The 17,772-nt window shown below is 40.7% G+C and overlaps 1 protein-coding gene across 1 annotated transcript; it reads right to left on the bottom strand.

Annotated features, from left to right (window-relative positions):
- Positions 1-13,428: 13,428 nt before the first annotated feature.
- Positions 13,429-14,589, bottom strand: LOC145462235 (trace amine-associated receptor 6-like). The gene has a single exon (XM_081445742.1). It carries the CDS (start codon positions 14,587-14,589, stop codon positions 13,429-13,431), a length of 1,161 nt encoding a protein of 386 aa, XP_081301868.1.
- Positions 14,590-17,772: the final 3,183 nt, after the last annotated feature.

Genomic DNA, 17,772 nt, shown 5'->3' with positions numbered 1-17,772 from the left:
CTCGCGGGGTGACAAGCTAGCCCTCGCTGGTTTCTTTAGTGCAAAGTTGCGTAGTCACCAATTATCCTGGTTACCGTGCGAAGTGGAAGCACTTGCGATTGGTGTTGCAACAAAACACTTTAGCCCCTACTTAATACGACCTAAACACAAGGCCTGCGTGCTCACCGACAGTAAGCCTTGTGTCCAGGCCTTCGAGAAAATGTGCAGGGGAGAGTTTTCTGCTAGCCCGCGAGTGTCGACTTATTTCTCAACTGTCAGCCGCTTCCAAGCCAACGTGAGGCATGTTGCCGGTGCTGCGATCCTACCTTCTGAGTTTGCAAGCCGCAATGCACCGGACTGCTTTGATCCTTCTTGTCAGGTGTGCAAATTCATCACCCAAGCTGAGGAATCTGTCGTCCGACACCTATCTGCCCAGGACGTCCTATCTGGTCAGAAGAACCTCCCTTTCACAAGTCGAAAAACTTGGTTGTCTATCCAATCTGAGTGCGCGGACTTACGTCGAACGCATGCCCACCTAATACAAGAGACTCGTCCGTCCAAGAAGCTTACTAACATTAAGGACGTGAAAAGGTACTTGTCTGTCGCCTCTATCTCCAGTGATGGCCTCTTAGTCGTGAAAAACACTGAGCCTTTGGCTCCTTCGCGTGATTGTATCGTAGTGCCCAGACAGGTCTTAGATGGTTTACTAACCGCCCTACACCTCAGGTTGTCTCATCCATCGTGTCTCCAGCTTAAGAAAGTTGTCAGCCGCTACTTTTACGCCCTTGACCTAGACAAGGCCGTAGAGCGCGTTTCTCTTGGTTGTCATCCTTGCGCTGCACTTCGCCACGTCCCCCAGGCTGTTATAGAACAGTCAACGTCTGATCCTCCAGCAGCAGTGGATGTCTCCTTCGCCGCCGATATCCTGAAGCAGTCTCGCCAACTTATTTTGGTGCTCCGAGAGTGCGTCACCTCCTATACTTCGACCCTCCTCGTGGTAGACGAGAAGCATGGGACCTTACGCAATGGGTTAATCCAATTATGCGTCGGCCCGCGCCCCCTTGATGGGCCTAACGCTGTCATTCGGTGTGATCCAGCGCCCGCCTTCAGAGCTCTCGTGAATGACCAAGTCCTATTGCAACACAAGATTAACCTTGAGATAGGTCGCGTGAAGAATCAGAACAAGAACCCTGTCGCTGAAAAAGCAATCCAAGAGTTGGAACACGAACTCCAGCGGTTACAACCGGAAGGTGGCCCTGTCTCTCCTAGGACTCTGTCCGTAGCCACTGCCCACCTGAACTCAAGAATCCGCTGCCACGGCCTATCCGCTAGAGAAATGTGGACTCAGAGAGATCAGTTTACCAACTCTCAGATTCCCCTAACAGATCAGGCGCTAATACGCGAGCAGCATCTACAAAGACTGGTAAACCATCCCCACAGTGAAATGTCGAAAGCCCCGCGTAGTGACTTGCGCAGCTCTCCTTCAATAACTGTTGGTGACTTAGTTTACCTCTACTGTGATCGTAATAAGTCCCAAAGTCGTGACCGATACCTCGTTGTCTTAGTGGACGGTGAGTGCTGCAATGTTCGCAAGTTTGTTGGGTCACAGCTACGAAACGTTTCGTACCGTGTGAAGAAGAATGAGTGCTATAAGGTCGCTCCCATCCGAGTACACACGCCCTGGCGCCCCAGTGAAGAAGAGTCCAGCGACTGCGATCTTGACATCGGTGTCGACCAGAGCCCTCCTATTGATGATCGAGGACTTCCTAACGACGAGGAACCTTCCCCAGAAAGCCCCCCGTTACCTCCACCTGCCCCAGGGATCCCTATCGAGTTATCGTCCCCACCTTCCGCTTTTGTCCCGACAGAAGATGTCCCGAGATACGGTGAGGATAGCTAACCCGGTTCGCCGGATGACGTCGAGGTTATACCTGCCCCCTCTCCAAGTGTTAGCCCTGCAGTGAACAAACGTCCAACTCGGCAACGGCGTCTCCCGCAACGTCTTCAGGACTATGTGGTAGAGTTGAAGTAGCCCGGTCGATCCTAATCCTTTAGCCGAAGCCGGACAATTCTAGACATTTAGCTGTCTCTCAGCATTTGTTTAGTTTTTTTTTTTTTTTCCTCTTATCTGGTCCGAGACTTTAAGACTGCTCTTCATACAGTACATTTCTCGTACATAACCTGTGTGTGTATTTCATACCGACTTATCGCCTAGTGTTTCTTTGTTTGCATGCTTATTTGTTTAAGAAGGAAAAAAAGAAGCCACGCCAGTAGGCTGGTTGTCCAGCGGCACTCCGCTGTAGTCGGTCGGTCAGCGGCGTTCATTGTTGTATAAAAGCCCGCGCGATCAGTCTTCATTCGTCCGCCATCTTGGTTGTATCTAGTTCTCGTTACGGGGAGATTTCGCTTGCATTAAAGATAAAGCTTACAGTTCGTCGGGGCCTAGTGTGTGTCCATTTAGACTACTGGCGCAGGAGTAGAACCAGAAGGCATTATCCTCTGAAGCGTAACTTCATCAATCATACCATCTCTTCTAAGTTTACGGAGATAGGAGATCAGACTGTCCTCTCTAGACTTCGTCGGGTTTTGTGTAAGCTTTTTAAATTTTGTTTCATCGGAGATCAACTGTTTCATTTTATTGAGGTAATCAAGTTTATTGACGATGACAACGCTGTTACCTTTGTCGGGTTTCGTTATTATGATACTGTCATCACTGCGCAAATCATTAAGGGCTGTCCACTCTTCTTTAGTGAGAATGCGCTTCTGCCGAGAGAAATCATATGAGTAGATGTAGCTGTAGGAAATATTTTTCAATTGACTCTTCAACCTGTCCTGGTTTTCGCTAGTCAAAGTGGGCCCAAGCCTACTAAGATCGCGGAAAAGTAGCTCAAAAGAACATTTGACATCATATGTATCGACCTCCTTCGGCGGCAGACAGAAACGTAATCCTCTTGCCAAAACCTTTTTTTCGGCCTCGGTCAAGACACGATGCGAATAATTAAAGATGATATCATCGTCATTCAAGTTTGACAGCTGTGGTATTCCAAGTTTTCGCTTCAAATTATTGAACTTCTTATCAAGCTTAAATGAGATGCTTGATGCTGCCCTTTTCGTCCAATTGTTTCGTCTATTAACACTTATAATTACAATCTTGTCTCTTATTTGGTGCGTGTACTTCAACCTATCTCCACCAACCAGTTTACAGTGAAGGACTCTTTTAGTTTTGCTGAATGGGCCAAGATGTACAACCACAACAACAAGTTTATGTGCTCTTTTGATGTTAGTTCGTTGTTCACCAACGTTCCACTTGAAGAGACAATACAAATCTGTCTCGACAAATTATATGCCTTATCTGATCCACCCAAGTTACCTCGCCCTGTTTTAAGGGATTTGCTTGTTTTTGCCACTAAGAAAAGCCATTTTATGTTTGACGGCCAGTTTTTTGATCAAATTGATGGTGTTGCCATGGGCTCCCCTTTGGGTCCTGTCTTGGCCAATATTTTTATGTGTCATTTTGAGGAGAAGTGGGTGATGAATAACAGTGCTCGTCCTACCATTTGGTTCAGATACGTTGACGACACCTTCACCTTATTTGACAATAAGGACGCTGCTGTTAAATTTCTCTCTTATCTCAAATACCGACATGTCAACATCAAATTTACCATTGAATTTGAACAGGATCACGAACTTCCATTCCTTGATGTTCTTGTCAAACGCCATAACAATTCATTCTCGACATCCATTTACCGTAAGAAAACTTTCACTGGCCTTTACACGAAATGGAACTCCTTCACACCTCGCAAGTACAAGATAAACCTCATCCGCACCCTTACTTATCGTTGTCTTTGCATCTGTTCATCGTCTTCATCATTGCAATCTGCCTTGGATGATCTCAGGAAGCTATTGTTACGCAATGGTTATCCCCGTGGTATCATCACGTACAACATGAACGATGTAGTGAATAGACATCAAAAAAAACCTAAAGACCCTATCACTACAGTTCCCAAGAGAGAAATCTTCATTGTTTTACCATTTTTAGGGTTCCAAAGTAAAGTAATTACCCAGCAACTTAAATCTTGTATCTATAAGTTTTATGGCTGTTTTAACGTTAAAATAATTTTCCGAAACACCCGCCGAATTAAATCTTTTTTCCCGTACAAGGACAGGTTCAGCCGTTCTCAGATGTCTAAGGTGGTTTACAAGGCAAGCTGCTGGGACTATGATGATTTTTATATAGGAAAAACAAAGCGTCGACTACACGATAGAAAAACTGAACATTTTAAGGCCCTTGCTAAAAGCGGTCACACCTCAGCCATTGCGGATCACGTTACTTCCACGGATCATAATATTAAATGGGACAATTTTGATATCTTAGCAACTGGTAGGTCAGATACACATTGTAAAATTAAGGAAACATTGTTAATTCGTGATTTAAAGCCAGCCTTGAATGAAAACGTTGGCAGTGAAAAACTTTTTCTTTACTAGCATTTTGTATTGTTATTATTATTATGGTAATTTTTTTTTTTCTCTCCCGCAGACTCATCTGTTTGTTATTAACTATTAGTCTTGTTACATATTATTAGATACCAGTCTTTTTCTTTTTCTTCGCGTTTAAATTTCGATTGCAATCTAGTTAACGGTCACTTCTGAAGATGTATGTTGTACATACGAAACGTCAAGGAAATTAACTTTGTTTAACATGCGTTTTGGTTCCATGTTTATCACCGCGGTTTGTGTTTTGTTTCTTCTAAAGTTTGACCAGATTTTCTAAATGTGACCCATTTTTCCCTTTGTGACCCATGTTGGCAAGTGTGGAGCCCGATTTTCAAGTATGATCTATTTTTCCAAATGTGACCCATTTTTTCAAGTGTGACCCATTTTTCCATGTGTGACACACTTTTCTAAGTGTGACCCAGTTTTTCAAATGTGATCCTTTTTCAAGTGTGACTAATTTTTCAAAGTGTGACTCTTTATTCCAAGTGTGACCTCTTTTTTCCAAGTGTGACTCATTTTTCCATGTGTGACCCACTTTTCTAAGTGTGACCCATTTTTCCAAGTGTGACCAATATTTCAGAGTGTGACTTCTTTTCCAAGTGTGACTCATTTTTCCATGTGTGACCCACTTTTCTAAGTGTGACCCATTTTTCCAAGTGTGACCAATATTTCAGAGTGCGACTTCTTTTCCAATGATGACTCATTTTTCCTAATGTGACCTATTTTACCAAGTGTGACCCATTTTTCCCTATGTGACCCATCCTTTTTAGGTGTGAACTCCTTTTTCTAGGTATGATCCATATTTTAAGTGTGACGCTTTTTTCTGTGTGACCCATTTTTCCAAGCTTGTGTGACTAATTTTTCCCTGTGATCCATTTTCGCAAGTGTGACCCACGTTTCTAAATGTGACCCATCTTTCCAAAAGTTACCCATTTTTCACTGTGTGACCCATGTTTGCAAGTGTAAAGCCGTGTTTTCAAGTATGATCTATTTTTTCAAGTTTGACCCACTTTTCTGAGTGTGACCCATTTTTCTAAGTGTGACCCATTTTTGCATGTGACCCACTTTTGTAAGTGTGACCCAGTTTTCCATGTGTGACCCATTTTTGCAAGTGTGAACCCCTTTTTTCAAGTATGATCCAAGTGTGTTTTATTTTTACAAGTGTCACCCTTTTTAGTGCAGAGTGCACTATTGGGATGGTTATGGGGGTTGCCTGCCGCTAAGGAACTAAGGCGCTATGGCGCTATGGCGCTATGGCACTATGGCCCTATGGCGCTATGGCACTATGGCCCTATGGCGCTAAGGTGTAAACTTTAATGTTTGTTTAATTAATTAATTTCAATTAATTCATGATTAGTCTAGAGGCAAGGAAGTAGTGGGAGTAGGGTGGGAAAGGTACATGTGTACTCTACGTAAAACACATTCCATCGCCGTCGCTTAACTTTGAACATCGCAAAGCTATATATTTGTTTCAGGTAACCCCTTGCTCTCCTTGTGGTACCATTCTCCTTAGAACAAAACTAATTTGCCCTAAACGCATGCGTAGACTAGTTAGGGTTCGTGGCTTCTATATTAGGTGAAGGATACATTGCATACGGAATCACGCACAAATGTTGAGTGGTTTTCCTTATGGTAGAGCTCAACATGTAAGACGCATGCGTTCTAGCATTGTTAGTGTTATACACTATCTTTACACGCAGTATTTTATATATCGTGTCATGTGACCAAGGACGGCAGTTATTTTTCAGGTAGCGCCAATTGTCCCTTTTTAGTGCAGAGTGCACTATTGGGATGGTTATGGGGGTTGCCTGCCGCTAAGGAACTAAGGCGCTATGGCGCTATGGCGCTATGGCACTATGGCCCTATGGCGCTAAGGTGTAAACTTTAATGTTTGTTTAATTAATTAATTTCAATTAATTCATGATTAGTCTAGAGGCAAGGAAGTAGTGGGAGTAGGGTGGGAAAGGTACATGTGTACTCTACGTAAAACACATTCCATCGCCGTCGCTTAACTTTGAACATCGCAGAGCTATATATTTGTTTCAGGTAACCCCTTGCTCTCCTTGTGGTACCATTCTCCTTAGAACAAAACTAATTTGCCCTAAACGCATGCGTAGATTAGTTAGGGTTCGTGGCTTCTATATTAGGTGAAGGATACATTGCATACGGAATCACGCACAAATGTTGAGTAGTTTTCCTTATGGTAGAGCTCAACATGTAAGACGCATGCGTTCTAGCATTGTTAGTGTTATACACTATCTTTACATGCAGTATTTTATATATCGTGTCATGTGACCAAGGACGGCAGTTATTTTTCAGGTAGCGCCAATTGTCCCTTTTTATTGCAAAAGTGAAACGTTACTGTGGCTGCGTAGCTTTTAGAATTACAAACAGGTCGGTTCAACAAATATCATCTGCTGTTTTCAATCTACAATAGTGTGCTTGTCAGAGTTCAAATATATTGCTTCTCCTTAGCGACTTGTTTATTTCTTGCCTTAATTGTGTCTGTAAGAGAGACCAAAAAGTTCTCAAGTTAGTGGCTTTAATACTCCGCAAATTGTAAATTTGTAACAAAAGAAACCAGGAAAATGCTCAAATATTGCTGCAGACGCCGTGGCACCTAATGAAAGTTCAAATTAATTTAATCAGTCTTTGAGGAGACTCATTCATATCGGCCAAGTAGCGCTGTTTATCTTCAATACTTTTCGTTGAAAAGCTTCTCAGCCATCAATATCGTTGTGTGTTAATTTTGAATTGTTTTATTGTTAACAACAAAGGTGGCAACAGAAAAAGAAAGTGGTATTTCGTGACTATCTGATAATTAATTTAGTTCTTGTTCATCGGTAAAAATTTGCATTTTTAGTAAAACATCGTCTCTGTTCCGTTTCTTCATCACTACATCAGATATTTAACTTTCTTGCATTTATCTCCAAAAAACAAGGACATCTTCCGTATGTTTTGGAGAAAACAGGGGTTTCATATTACATGGCTTTGCGAGGAAAACACAAGTATCAAGTTACAAAGTTGGCGTGAAGAGCTAAATTGTCACGTTTGCTGCTTCAGCGTATTGTTGAATTTAAAATGAACGAAAATCAACTTAAAGCACCCGTAGTAATTAATTTGTGCGTAATGTTTGGACCTTGAATGAAAATACAACCTTGAAACATACACACTGCAAAGGAGAAAAGCCGTAGCAGACTACCAAGGTAGACACAAACCGGAAGTGAACCGAGCAGGGGTGAGTACTTATGGGACTACTGTATCAGAGCTATCAATTGCGCTCTACACTATCTGAGATTGTCTCACTAGTTCCAAGTGTGACTCATTTTTTTTAAAATGTGATCCCCTTTTTCAAGTGGGATCAATTTTTCAGTGTGACCCTCTATTTTTAGTGTGACCTCTTTTTTCCAAGTGTGACCAATTTTTCTAGATGTGACCCATTTATTCAAGTGTGGTCTATTTTACCAAGTGTGACCCATTGGTTTCTAAGTGTGACCCATTTTTCCCCCTGTGACCTATTTTTGCAAGTGTGACCCACTTTTCTAAATGTGACCCATTTTTCCCTATGTGATTTTGCAAGTGTGAAGCCCTTTTTTCTTAAGTATGATCTATTTTTCCCTGTGTGACCCACTTTTCTGAGTGTAACCCATTTTTGCCTGTGATCCAGTTTTGTAAGTGTGATCCACTTTTCTAAACGTGACCCATTTTTTTAATGTGACCCATTTTTCCCTGTGTGACCCATTTTTCCAAGTGTGACCCATTTTTCTATTTGTGACCCATTTTTCCATGTGTGACCCAATTTTCTAAGTGTGACCCATTTTTCCAAGTGTGACCCATTTTTTCATGTCCGACCCATTTTTCCATGTGTGAGCCACTTTTCTAAGTGTGACCCAGTTTTCCAAATGTGACCCATTTTTTCAAGTGTGACCCATTTTTCCAAGTGTGACTCTTTATTCCAAGTGTGACCTCTCTTTTCCAAGTGTGACTCATTTTTCCATGTGTGACCTACTATTCTAAGAGTGACGCATTTTCCATGTTTGACCATTTTTTCAAGTGTGAACCCCTTTTTCCAAGTATGATTTATTTTTCCAAGTGTGACCCATTTTTCCAAGTGTGACTCATTTTTCCAAGTGTGACGCATTCCAAGTTTTACCTATATGTCCGAGTGTGACCCATTTTTCCTAGTGTTACCTATTGCTCCAAGTTTGATCCTTTCTAAGTGTGACCCACGTTTCGAAGTGTGACCCATTTTTACAAGTGTGACTCTTCCAAGTGTGACCCATTTTTCTAAGTGTAACTAGTTTTTCAAGTGTGACTCATTTTTTTTAAGTGTGACCCATTTTTCTAAGTTTGACCCGTTTTTTCAAGTGTGACCTTTTTACCAAGTGTGACCCGTTTTTTCTGTTTGGCAATTTTTCTCAAAAGCGTCTCACAACAAGCCGCGTATCACTTAGCCTGCGAACGCAGAAGTATTTTCGGCTATTGCTTGTCTCCACCGAAAAATATCTCGAGCTTCGATCGCTTGAAATTTATAATTTTATCGGCATCCAGGATCTTTCTTTTTTAACGCTGTTCAAACTATCCGAAAAGAGTAGCAACAATAACTTGTCTTTCTTTCTCGAAGATTGAAACCACGATGACCACGATGGATCCACGAACCCGCCATTTGCAGCAGATAGATCAAAAAAAAAAAAAATTCTGCGATGTCAGCTTTGAAAAACGGAAAGGAATCTCTCGTGGTTTACGAAACAATTCGCTCAACACGGCGAATCGAATTTGGCTCGAATCGAGCGACGGTCCGCGATTTTGATCGATAGAAGCGAACAGAACATGGATTTTTCGCCATGCTCTATTGTATGGAGTTCCATCCCCGCCAAAAATCAAAGTTGATCACAACATTCAACTTGACAGTCTAACAATTAACTTGGCAAACATCAACATCATATTTCATTCCTCAACTTTGTACTTTGTATCACAATCATTGAAACTTTAAACATCAACTTTCAAAGTGACAGTTCAACGTTCAACTTTATCCATCAACATTCATGTTAACATGTCAACAATGATCTTGACACTTGGGCTGTCAGCAAAAGATGAAGTTTGAATCTCCAAGTCGAATGTTGAGTCACCAAAGGCGCACCAATCCCGCCAAAATTCAACTTGGGAATTCGACTTTCAAGTTGATAATTCAACATGAATTGTTACGTGTCAATATCCGTGTTTAGCAATGAACATTGCTATTGCTGATGACGCAAATATGTTCACCATGACGTAATGCTCTCTCTCTTCCTCCCTCGAGAAAGTACCCTGGTTGCGGTTGGTCACGCGTCTAAGTATGCCAATCAAAGCCGCACAGAGGGTGGGTCCTCAACTTAAATTTAGCCAACACTGTCTAGGGAGGTAAATGTTTGCGCTGCTATACAGACCTTATTTATTTTGAAAGTGAGGCAAGTTGTTTGTCAGAGATCCTCCCCGACCAATGCTTCGTCGCTATGATCTGAACTTCTATGAGTATGAGATGCTAATTGAGAGGGAACTTTGCTTATTTTTCAGTGCTTTTTTAAAAACCGTCAACAACCTGCTTCGGATCAGTTTAATCAGTTTTTCACAGCAAAAGAATTAAGTAACCGTCAAATTATCGACGGGATGCATTCAGCTAAATGAGAAGCTAGTTTCTTGGCCGAAAATTGGACTTACCGCTAAAACAGTTTTAAAACGAAAGCCACTGGATTTTGCAAACGCGCGACCGATGTCGCTGTTGTCAAATTCTTCATAAAATTTCTCACAACAAGAGAACCGAATGACCGTCAAACTGTCGATTGGATAAATTCAATCAAATTCAAAGCTAGTCTCTTGGCCATACACTGGAAATATCAAACTCTACACGAAGGCATCAACGTCTCCGTTGTGATTTTTTCGATCGAAAAATATAAGCTGCTTAATCAAGTTATTGGTGTTCAGCACTCAGTCGTTAATGCTGTTGATGTCAAGTTCTTCGTAATTTGTTTTCGCCGCAAGAGAATGGAATGACCGCCAAACTGTCGATGGGAGTAATTCAATGAAATTCAAAACTACCTTTGTGGGCGAACAAACAACGTATTTAACTCTAAGCGAATGAGTAAATACCTACGTTGTGATTTTGCCGAATGAAAAATGAAATTAAATTCACCGCGCGGTTCATTTATTGTTGTGGTCGTCATTTCCAAGTTCTTTGTCAATTATTTTCACCACCACAAATTCCAAAGACCGTCCAACTATCGATGGGAAAATTCAGCCAAATGCAGTGCTAACCTTTAAGCCGAACTTTGATGCATTGAACTCCAATATCGAATGTGTCAATGCCCTCGCTGTGAGTTCGGCCGAGGTTACAAATTCCACTCCATACTGGGCTCAGGAGGTGAGCTCAGTGGAGACAAATTTTAACTGTCCTGCCCCTCCCTCCAATCATTTTTCTGGAATCTGGAAAAATCTAGCAGACACGTGACCAGCCACAACCAGGGTACTTTCTCGAGGGAGGAAGAGAGAGAGCATTACGTCATGGTGAACATATTTGCGTCATCAGCAATAGCAATGTTCATTGCTAAACACGGATATTGACACGTAACAATTCATGTTGAATTATCAACTTGAAAGTCGAATTCCCAAGTTGAATTTTGGCGGGATTGGTGCGCCTTTGGTGACTCAACATTCGACTTGGAGATTCAAACTTCATCTTTTGCTGACAGCCCAAGTGTCAAGATCATTGTTGACATGTTAACATGAATGTTGATGGATAAAGTTGAACGTTGAACTGTCACTTTGAAAGTTGATGTTTAAAGTTTCAATGATTGTGATACAAAGTACAAAGTTGAGGAATGAAATATGATGTTGATGTTTGCCAAGTTAATTGTTAGACTGTCAAGTTGAATGTTGTGATCAACTCTGATTTTTGGCGGGGATGGAACTCCATACTATTGCGCGCCACCCGTTCTTTGATCGAATTTCGCGGGATGCATATACAGCGAAGCCTTTGGTTGTAATATTATCTATTCAACCGTTTTTTTAACCAGGCCATAAATGGTTGGTGATCTAGTTTACCGCATTAAATTATTCTGTCAAACACAATTTAATCTGATTAGCAAAAGCACCATCACGTCACCGCAAATTAGAACCCATGTCCTGCTGGGTATTTCAGAGTCTCATGAATCTTGTCATGACAGCAATGGTTACTAGCTAAGCCCAGTCGTGTTTTGTTGACATGGCAAAGATGACAGGTGCGTTACGAGGATGGTGGGGAAAACCGACAGGAGATAAACACAAGTCACAGGACTAGATTTCTGTAGCTGTGTTCTACCAGCCCAATAAAATTGGAACATTCTTCTTTTTGGACTTTTTGTGAATCGACAGAGCATATGTTGAATGAATGTACAGATGAGAAAGGGTCGTCATTTTCCAATAAAAAAAATGATAAAGTTACTTACTAAGGGTGCGTTTCTTTAAGAAATCCAAGATTGGAATCTTAAATCCGAAAGAATCTGAAAACGGATTTTGCGTTTCTTAACTAAACAGATCAATCCAAGATCACTCGGATCATGGTGCGTCAAAGATATAAGGTGGATTCTTGACACTCTTGACAATTTTTATTTCAAATTTTAAAAAGTCGCATTTATATGAAAGAAAAATTCTCTAGAGAATATCACGTGGTTTACAATGGGAAAACAAACCGCCCAAACTAAATAGGTCAATTATTGTGTTCTTCTCAGGCCACTTAGAATTAGCTAGTAGCAAGAGGTTTTGGGTGGTTATTAACTTCAGTTCATCTTTTCATTGCCACTTAAAAAGAACACTTCCTTTAATTTACCATAGCCGGATCCACGGCGTTTTTTTTGCCAATGGATCTGCATAAATTTATGATCCCGAAAAAGCCCATAGATTGATTCCCTAAGCTGTCCGAACTTTATTGCAAAACCTACCGCTAAAATGAAACGCGTACGAACTGATTTTGCAGCAGTCTTGGCAGTAATACTCTTCGAAACATTGCCCGGCAGAAGATACATGTAGTTTCTGTTTGAACTGAATCTTGCTGGTCTGCCTCAAAATGTCCAGAAAACAACATCATTTTGTAAATTATTTATTTGTCCCCCTTGAGTTTTAATAAACTAGAACCTACGTCTTTGCAATTTTAATTTAGTCAGTAAATTCAAACAGTCTAGCTCTGTATTCTTTCTGGACCTTTCTGATTTCTCAGGAATGACCGAAGTAAAGTTATCAAATGAAAGTGTTTGTGAAAAGGTGTTTCATTTGAATGGCAGATTATAGTCTCATCTTCAACAATGGCTTTTTAATTCTGATGTCGAGTAGGTTTCCGATCTGTTGCTTGTATTCTGTAAAATACACCTGACACATTTTTTTCCAAAACCAATCGATGAAGTAATCTTTGACCAAGAAATGCAAGTATCGATATCTTGTCATCGATTTAAAAATGATTTTAGTATAAATATTTAAACTTGATCTATTGGCTCTATGGAAAAAGGTTTGCCACTGACTCTTGATATTTTTCAACAGACGTTTCGGCTAATGCTAAGCCTTTATCAGTGATATGAAAGCGAAGTTCGTTGTTCGTCATTCGTTATTCGTTGTTGGCCTCCTGCAGTAATTAAACAATACTTCCAAAACATGTTTTCCTGCTATTTAAACTTATTGTTGCGGTCAAACACAGGTTTGACTGTTTATTTGCATCTCCAGAAATATAAATTACCCATAAACAATCCTTTAATAAGACAGTAAACAACACAATCTACAATAACAAAATTTGGATCATTCCGCACATCGACATATTTCATTATATTTGCTCTAAGAGGAAGAAAATTCACAAACTACAACTAACCAATTTTATTTTGACCTGTCGAAAGAGTTATTAAAATCAGATTGCATGCTATTGATTGAATAACACAGCACCTTCAAGACTGTTATGTTTCATGTGACTGTTTCTTGCTCGAAGTCGACAATTTCGGTTTCTGTGTTACGAAGACAGAATTCAGAGCAAGATTCAGAGCGAACCTGATTCTTGTCATCCTCACAATGAGTGGACATTTGAATCTTAGAACGATTTTCTCGTTGTGTTCCTGTTGTCTCAGTGTCTGATGGTCCGCTTTCTACCTGTCTAAACCGTACAACGTCGAGCATAGTGCGACGAAGTTTCTTACTACGCCAACTGTAAATAACAGGGTTTAAAAGAGAACCAAATGAAGCTAAAGTTACACACCAGCTCCAAAGAAGATAATTAACATGTGGTTTTATGGTTGCATTTGAAGCAACGACCAGTATCGAGATCATTGTAGGAAGATAAGTAAATGCTAACGCAACCAAAATGATAAATAGAGTTTTGGTAGCCTTGTAGTCTTTCTTAATTTGTTTAGCTTCTTCATGAGTTAATTGTTCTGTTCGTATTCGTTTCTGCTGACGTTGTGTTTCGAAGAAGATATATCGGTTACAGTGAATGATAATAGCAATATAAACCAGACCGATAAAGGCAAGTATAGAATCCTTAGTAAGCAAATAGACTGAAAGATCGTCTATCAGGACAGCAAAAGTGATCTTGCCAAGTGCCACAAGAACTGTTATTGCCCAGATGAAGAGTACCCCAATGTTTAACCTGTTTTTTGTAACAATTTCTTGATAACGCAAGGGATGTTTGACAGCGATATAACGATCTGCGCTGATTAAAGCCAAGTGACTTAGCGAGGCGAAGCTTGTTACGCCTGTTGCAACAGCACACGTTGTTTCCAGAGTGCAGAGTGATCCAACGCCAAGGATTCGCTTCATTAGTGCGGCGATCTTCACTGGATAAACTACTAGTCCAGTCAACAAATCTGTCCCTGCTAAACTGGACAAAAGTATGTTCATGTTGGTACGCAATCGCCGCTTTGTTAGCACGAGAAAGATGACCATTGTATTTAACAGAATGATGGGCACAACTGACAGCGAATTGATGCAGATTATAGCAAGAAGATTGCTGTAGGTTTGTTCCGTGAGGAAGGTCTCTTGCCAAACGCCAGAATAAACCTGAAGAAAAAAACAGTCTTCTCTTTCTTGATCAGAAGACTCATTGAATAACGGTGGAGAGACGGTCGTCATTTTGTACTGATCAAAAATGATAGTTAAAAGTACAAAGCGACACAGAAACTAAACAAATCTAGCTGGATACGCGAAGAACGACTGCTTTGGGCTGTTAACGAGACAGTAAGAAGATTTGTAATGGCTGCTTTAAAGCGCACTTTAATTTCGAGGATTAAAACAGATCATCCGGTAAATTTCAGCTAATATAGTTTTTAATCTGTGGTGAGTAGATATCCTGGTCATCATGCGTATTCATGTATTATATCAAACATGAAAGACCGTGTTTGACCACATTTCCAAACACCGAGAAGAGAGTTGAAAATACGACGCGCAGCGGAGTATTTTTGACGAACTTCTCAATCGAAACTAAAACTAAGGAGAAAAGGGAGAAATAAAATCGTTCAAATCTATGCTAATTAAGATCAGATATCCAAACACCGTCACGGTCATGATTTCCTTTGTTTAAACTTAATGAATTATTAATGAGTTTGAGAAGTACTGATGAAAGTAATAAGCGACCACGTAAAGCTACGCAAGGGATACCTCGTTTTGCCTAAGTCGGTTACTTGTTATACTGAATATTGAAATCGTGAAATGCCTCGCTTAAAAACCTGATGGAAGTAGTAAAGGACCAATCCACCGTAGGAAAAAAGATGGCAGCTGTACATTTTACCACAATGCTTTGCGAACCTAACACAGCCTTCCAGGCACAAAGAAAGCCAAATTTTTACAATATTTGTCCCTGTACTAAGGACATTAGCAGCTTAGGTTTGAAGATTTTATAACGTTTCTGTACGTTTTTAATGAACGTTATGGTTTTCGTGCGCCAAGAACTATGGGTAAATGTAGCAGTCGCCATCCTTTTTCCTACGGAGGATTGTGAACTTATTGACTGGGTGAGGTTGGGGCGGACAGGCAAATATTTGAACAGGGCCGTGGCAATTCAGGTGATGGTCCTAGGAACATTTTCATTTAGTTTTATCATGTAAAACCATAACAAGGAGGCATTTTAAAAAGACCACAACGAGTTATAATTCGGGACCAAGGTTGAGATATTCTTATCTAGTTTCACCTTTCTGTCATCCCATGAAAAAGAACTTTTTACTAGCGCATGTTTTAATAAGTTCTTTGTTCACTTGAGACATCATATGGGTCCACAAGTGATTGATGATAGACTCATCTATTGATATAGATTGATGGACTGACCGACTGACTGACACATTGATTGACTGTTTGATTAATTGGGATTTTATTAAATATTTTCATAATAAATTTGAGTGGTCATATTGGCTCGACGAGACCCGAAAACCTCAATTTCATGTCGAGACCTAATTAAAGTAAAAGATGACATCATCATGGGAACAGGGTTGTCATGCAATAAGTCACACAAGGCAGATGTTTTCAAACAACAAGTGTACAAAGCAGGGCGTTTGCTGCGGTCCTACTGAGCTTGCACCTGGCTTACTAGTTTGAAAAAAACTATATAAAATGAAACAAGAGAGATAAACAAGCTACAAACTATAGAGGCCTTCACAAACAATCCATTGATTTCTTTAACACACCACATCTGAACAGCTTACTTCAAAAACGAATTTGGATGGGCAAATTGAAAAGTCCACTATTTCAAGAATTTCGGGAGTTGATCGCCACGGCGTAACATGTGTCTGATCGAAACATTAAGCCCAGGCCAAACAATCGCAACATGTCAACGCAACATATCGCACCATTGTTGGGCCCTACATGTTGTGCATGTTTGGCCACGCTGTTGCGAAGCGTTGGGAGGTGTTGCGACGTGTTGGGTGTTGTTGGCTCAAATTTGAATGTGGTCAAATTTTTCATGCAACATTTGTAGATGTTGCATGATGTTGTGGTCATTTGGCCAGGTTCGTGCAATGCGGGTCGTTCGACCCGGGCATGCGCACTACTTTGATTTTCAATACCCAACATGTCGCAACACTTCGCAACAGGGTGGCCAAATGCACGCACCATGCTGCGCCCAACAATGTTGTAATATGTTGTGCTGAAATGTTGTCATCGTTTGGCTGGGGCATGGAAATGTTGGGCCAACAATGTTGGGATATGTTGTGGTGATATGTTGCGATCATTTGGCCGGGGCGTTAAATTTATCGCCTAAACATTGTGGCTAACACACCAGACCCTTAGCAGAATAGTACCTTTGGCCCCATATTTGTTAGTGGAAGGCCACTCATGGAATCTGGGCTAAAAGCTTGCTCTTTTCTAATCTGAAAGTGCCAATGGATATGTCTAAAGTGGTTGTAGTTTATCAATCACTTTTTTGAAAAGTGTCACAGGACAAGCTTTAAAGAACATGTTGCCTTTTTTTGCCATGATTTCATGTTTGCTCTGAGGTATAACTGCCCTCACTACCCATTCATTCTTCTCAACATCATAGCTCTCAACTCAAAGTGCCAGCTCGTTGTCACAAAAAAATCCACCCACTACATACAGAGTGTCATTTACACATAGCATACCACCATCACAACGTGGGACTGTCAAGCTTGCTATGAACTGCCACTGGTTTGATGATGAAACATGCTAGCAAAAGTATGGCTTGGTGACATAACAACACAAGTTCACGAGGCTTGCTCAACACAACAACTTTATTCTCTAAGCATCTTGGGTAATACAACAGCTTAACACAACTTCCGGTTACGAATATATTACATGGAAAATAACTGAATTTCTGAGAATGTGTGCTGTTACTCATTATTGAGTAATCAGCTGCAGTGTCTACTTCCATTGCACATGGTGAACCATTTATGGTCATTTCTACAGTATAACTTTTGTTGGTAGGATTATCTGTACCAACTGCATACATGGAATAAATACCTAATTCATCATTATCATCACAACCTTCTGTGTTTGATTCTAAGACACTATGAACAGTATCTTTAGCTCCTGGTTGTTTTGTTTTCATGCTGGACTCAACATCTTTACTGCAACAAACTGATGCAAGGTGACCTACTTTGCTACATTTGTAGCATTTTGCTGACTTAAATTTACACTTAGGTGCAGCATGCTTACCACCACACCGGTAACATAGGGGTTCCTTAGTGTTTACAGTACCCAGTTTATTTACTATGCCTTGGCTGTCATCACTTGCACTGACAGGACGGAATTCTTGGGTGTTCTTCTCTGCCATCTCCATTGACTTTGCAATCTGGCACGCTTTCTCAAAAG

This window comes from Orbicella franksi, chromosome 12, assembly GCF_964199315.1.
Source record: "Orbicella franksi chromosome 12, jaOrbFran1.1, whole genome shotgun sequence".
Lineage (NCBI taxonomy): Eukaryota > Metazoa > Cnidaria > Anthozoa > Scleractinia > Merulinidae > Orbicella > Orbicella franksi.
This window is presented reverse-complemented; position numbering and strand designations above follow the sequence as displayed.

Excerpts from the sequence above, each read along its gene's own strand:
- LOC145462235 (XM_081445742.1), bottom strand. The coding sequence starts at position 14,589 with ATGACGACCGTCTCTCCACCGTTATTCAATGAGTCTTCTGATCAAGAA.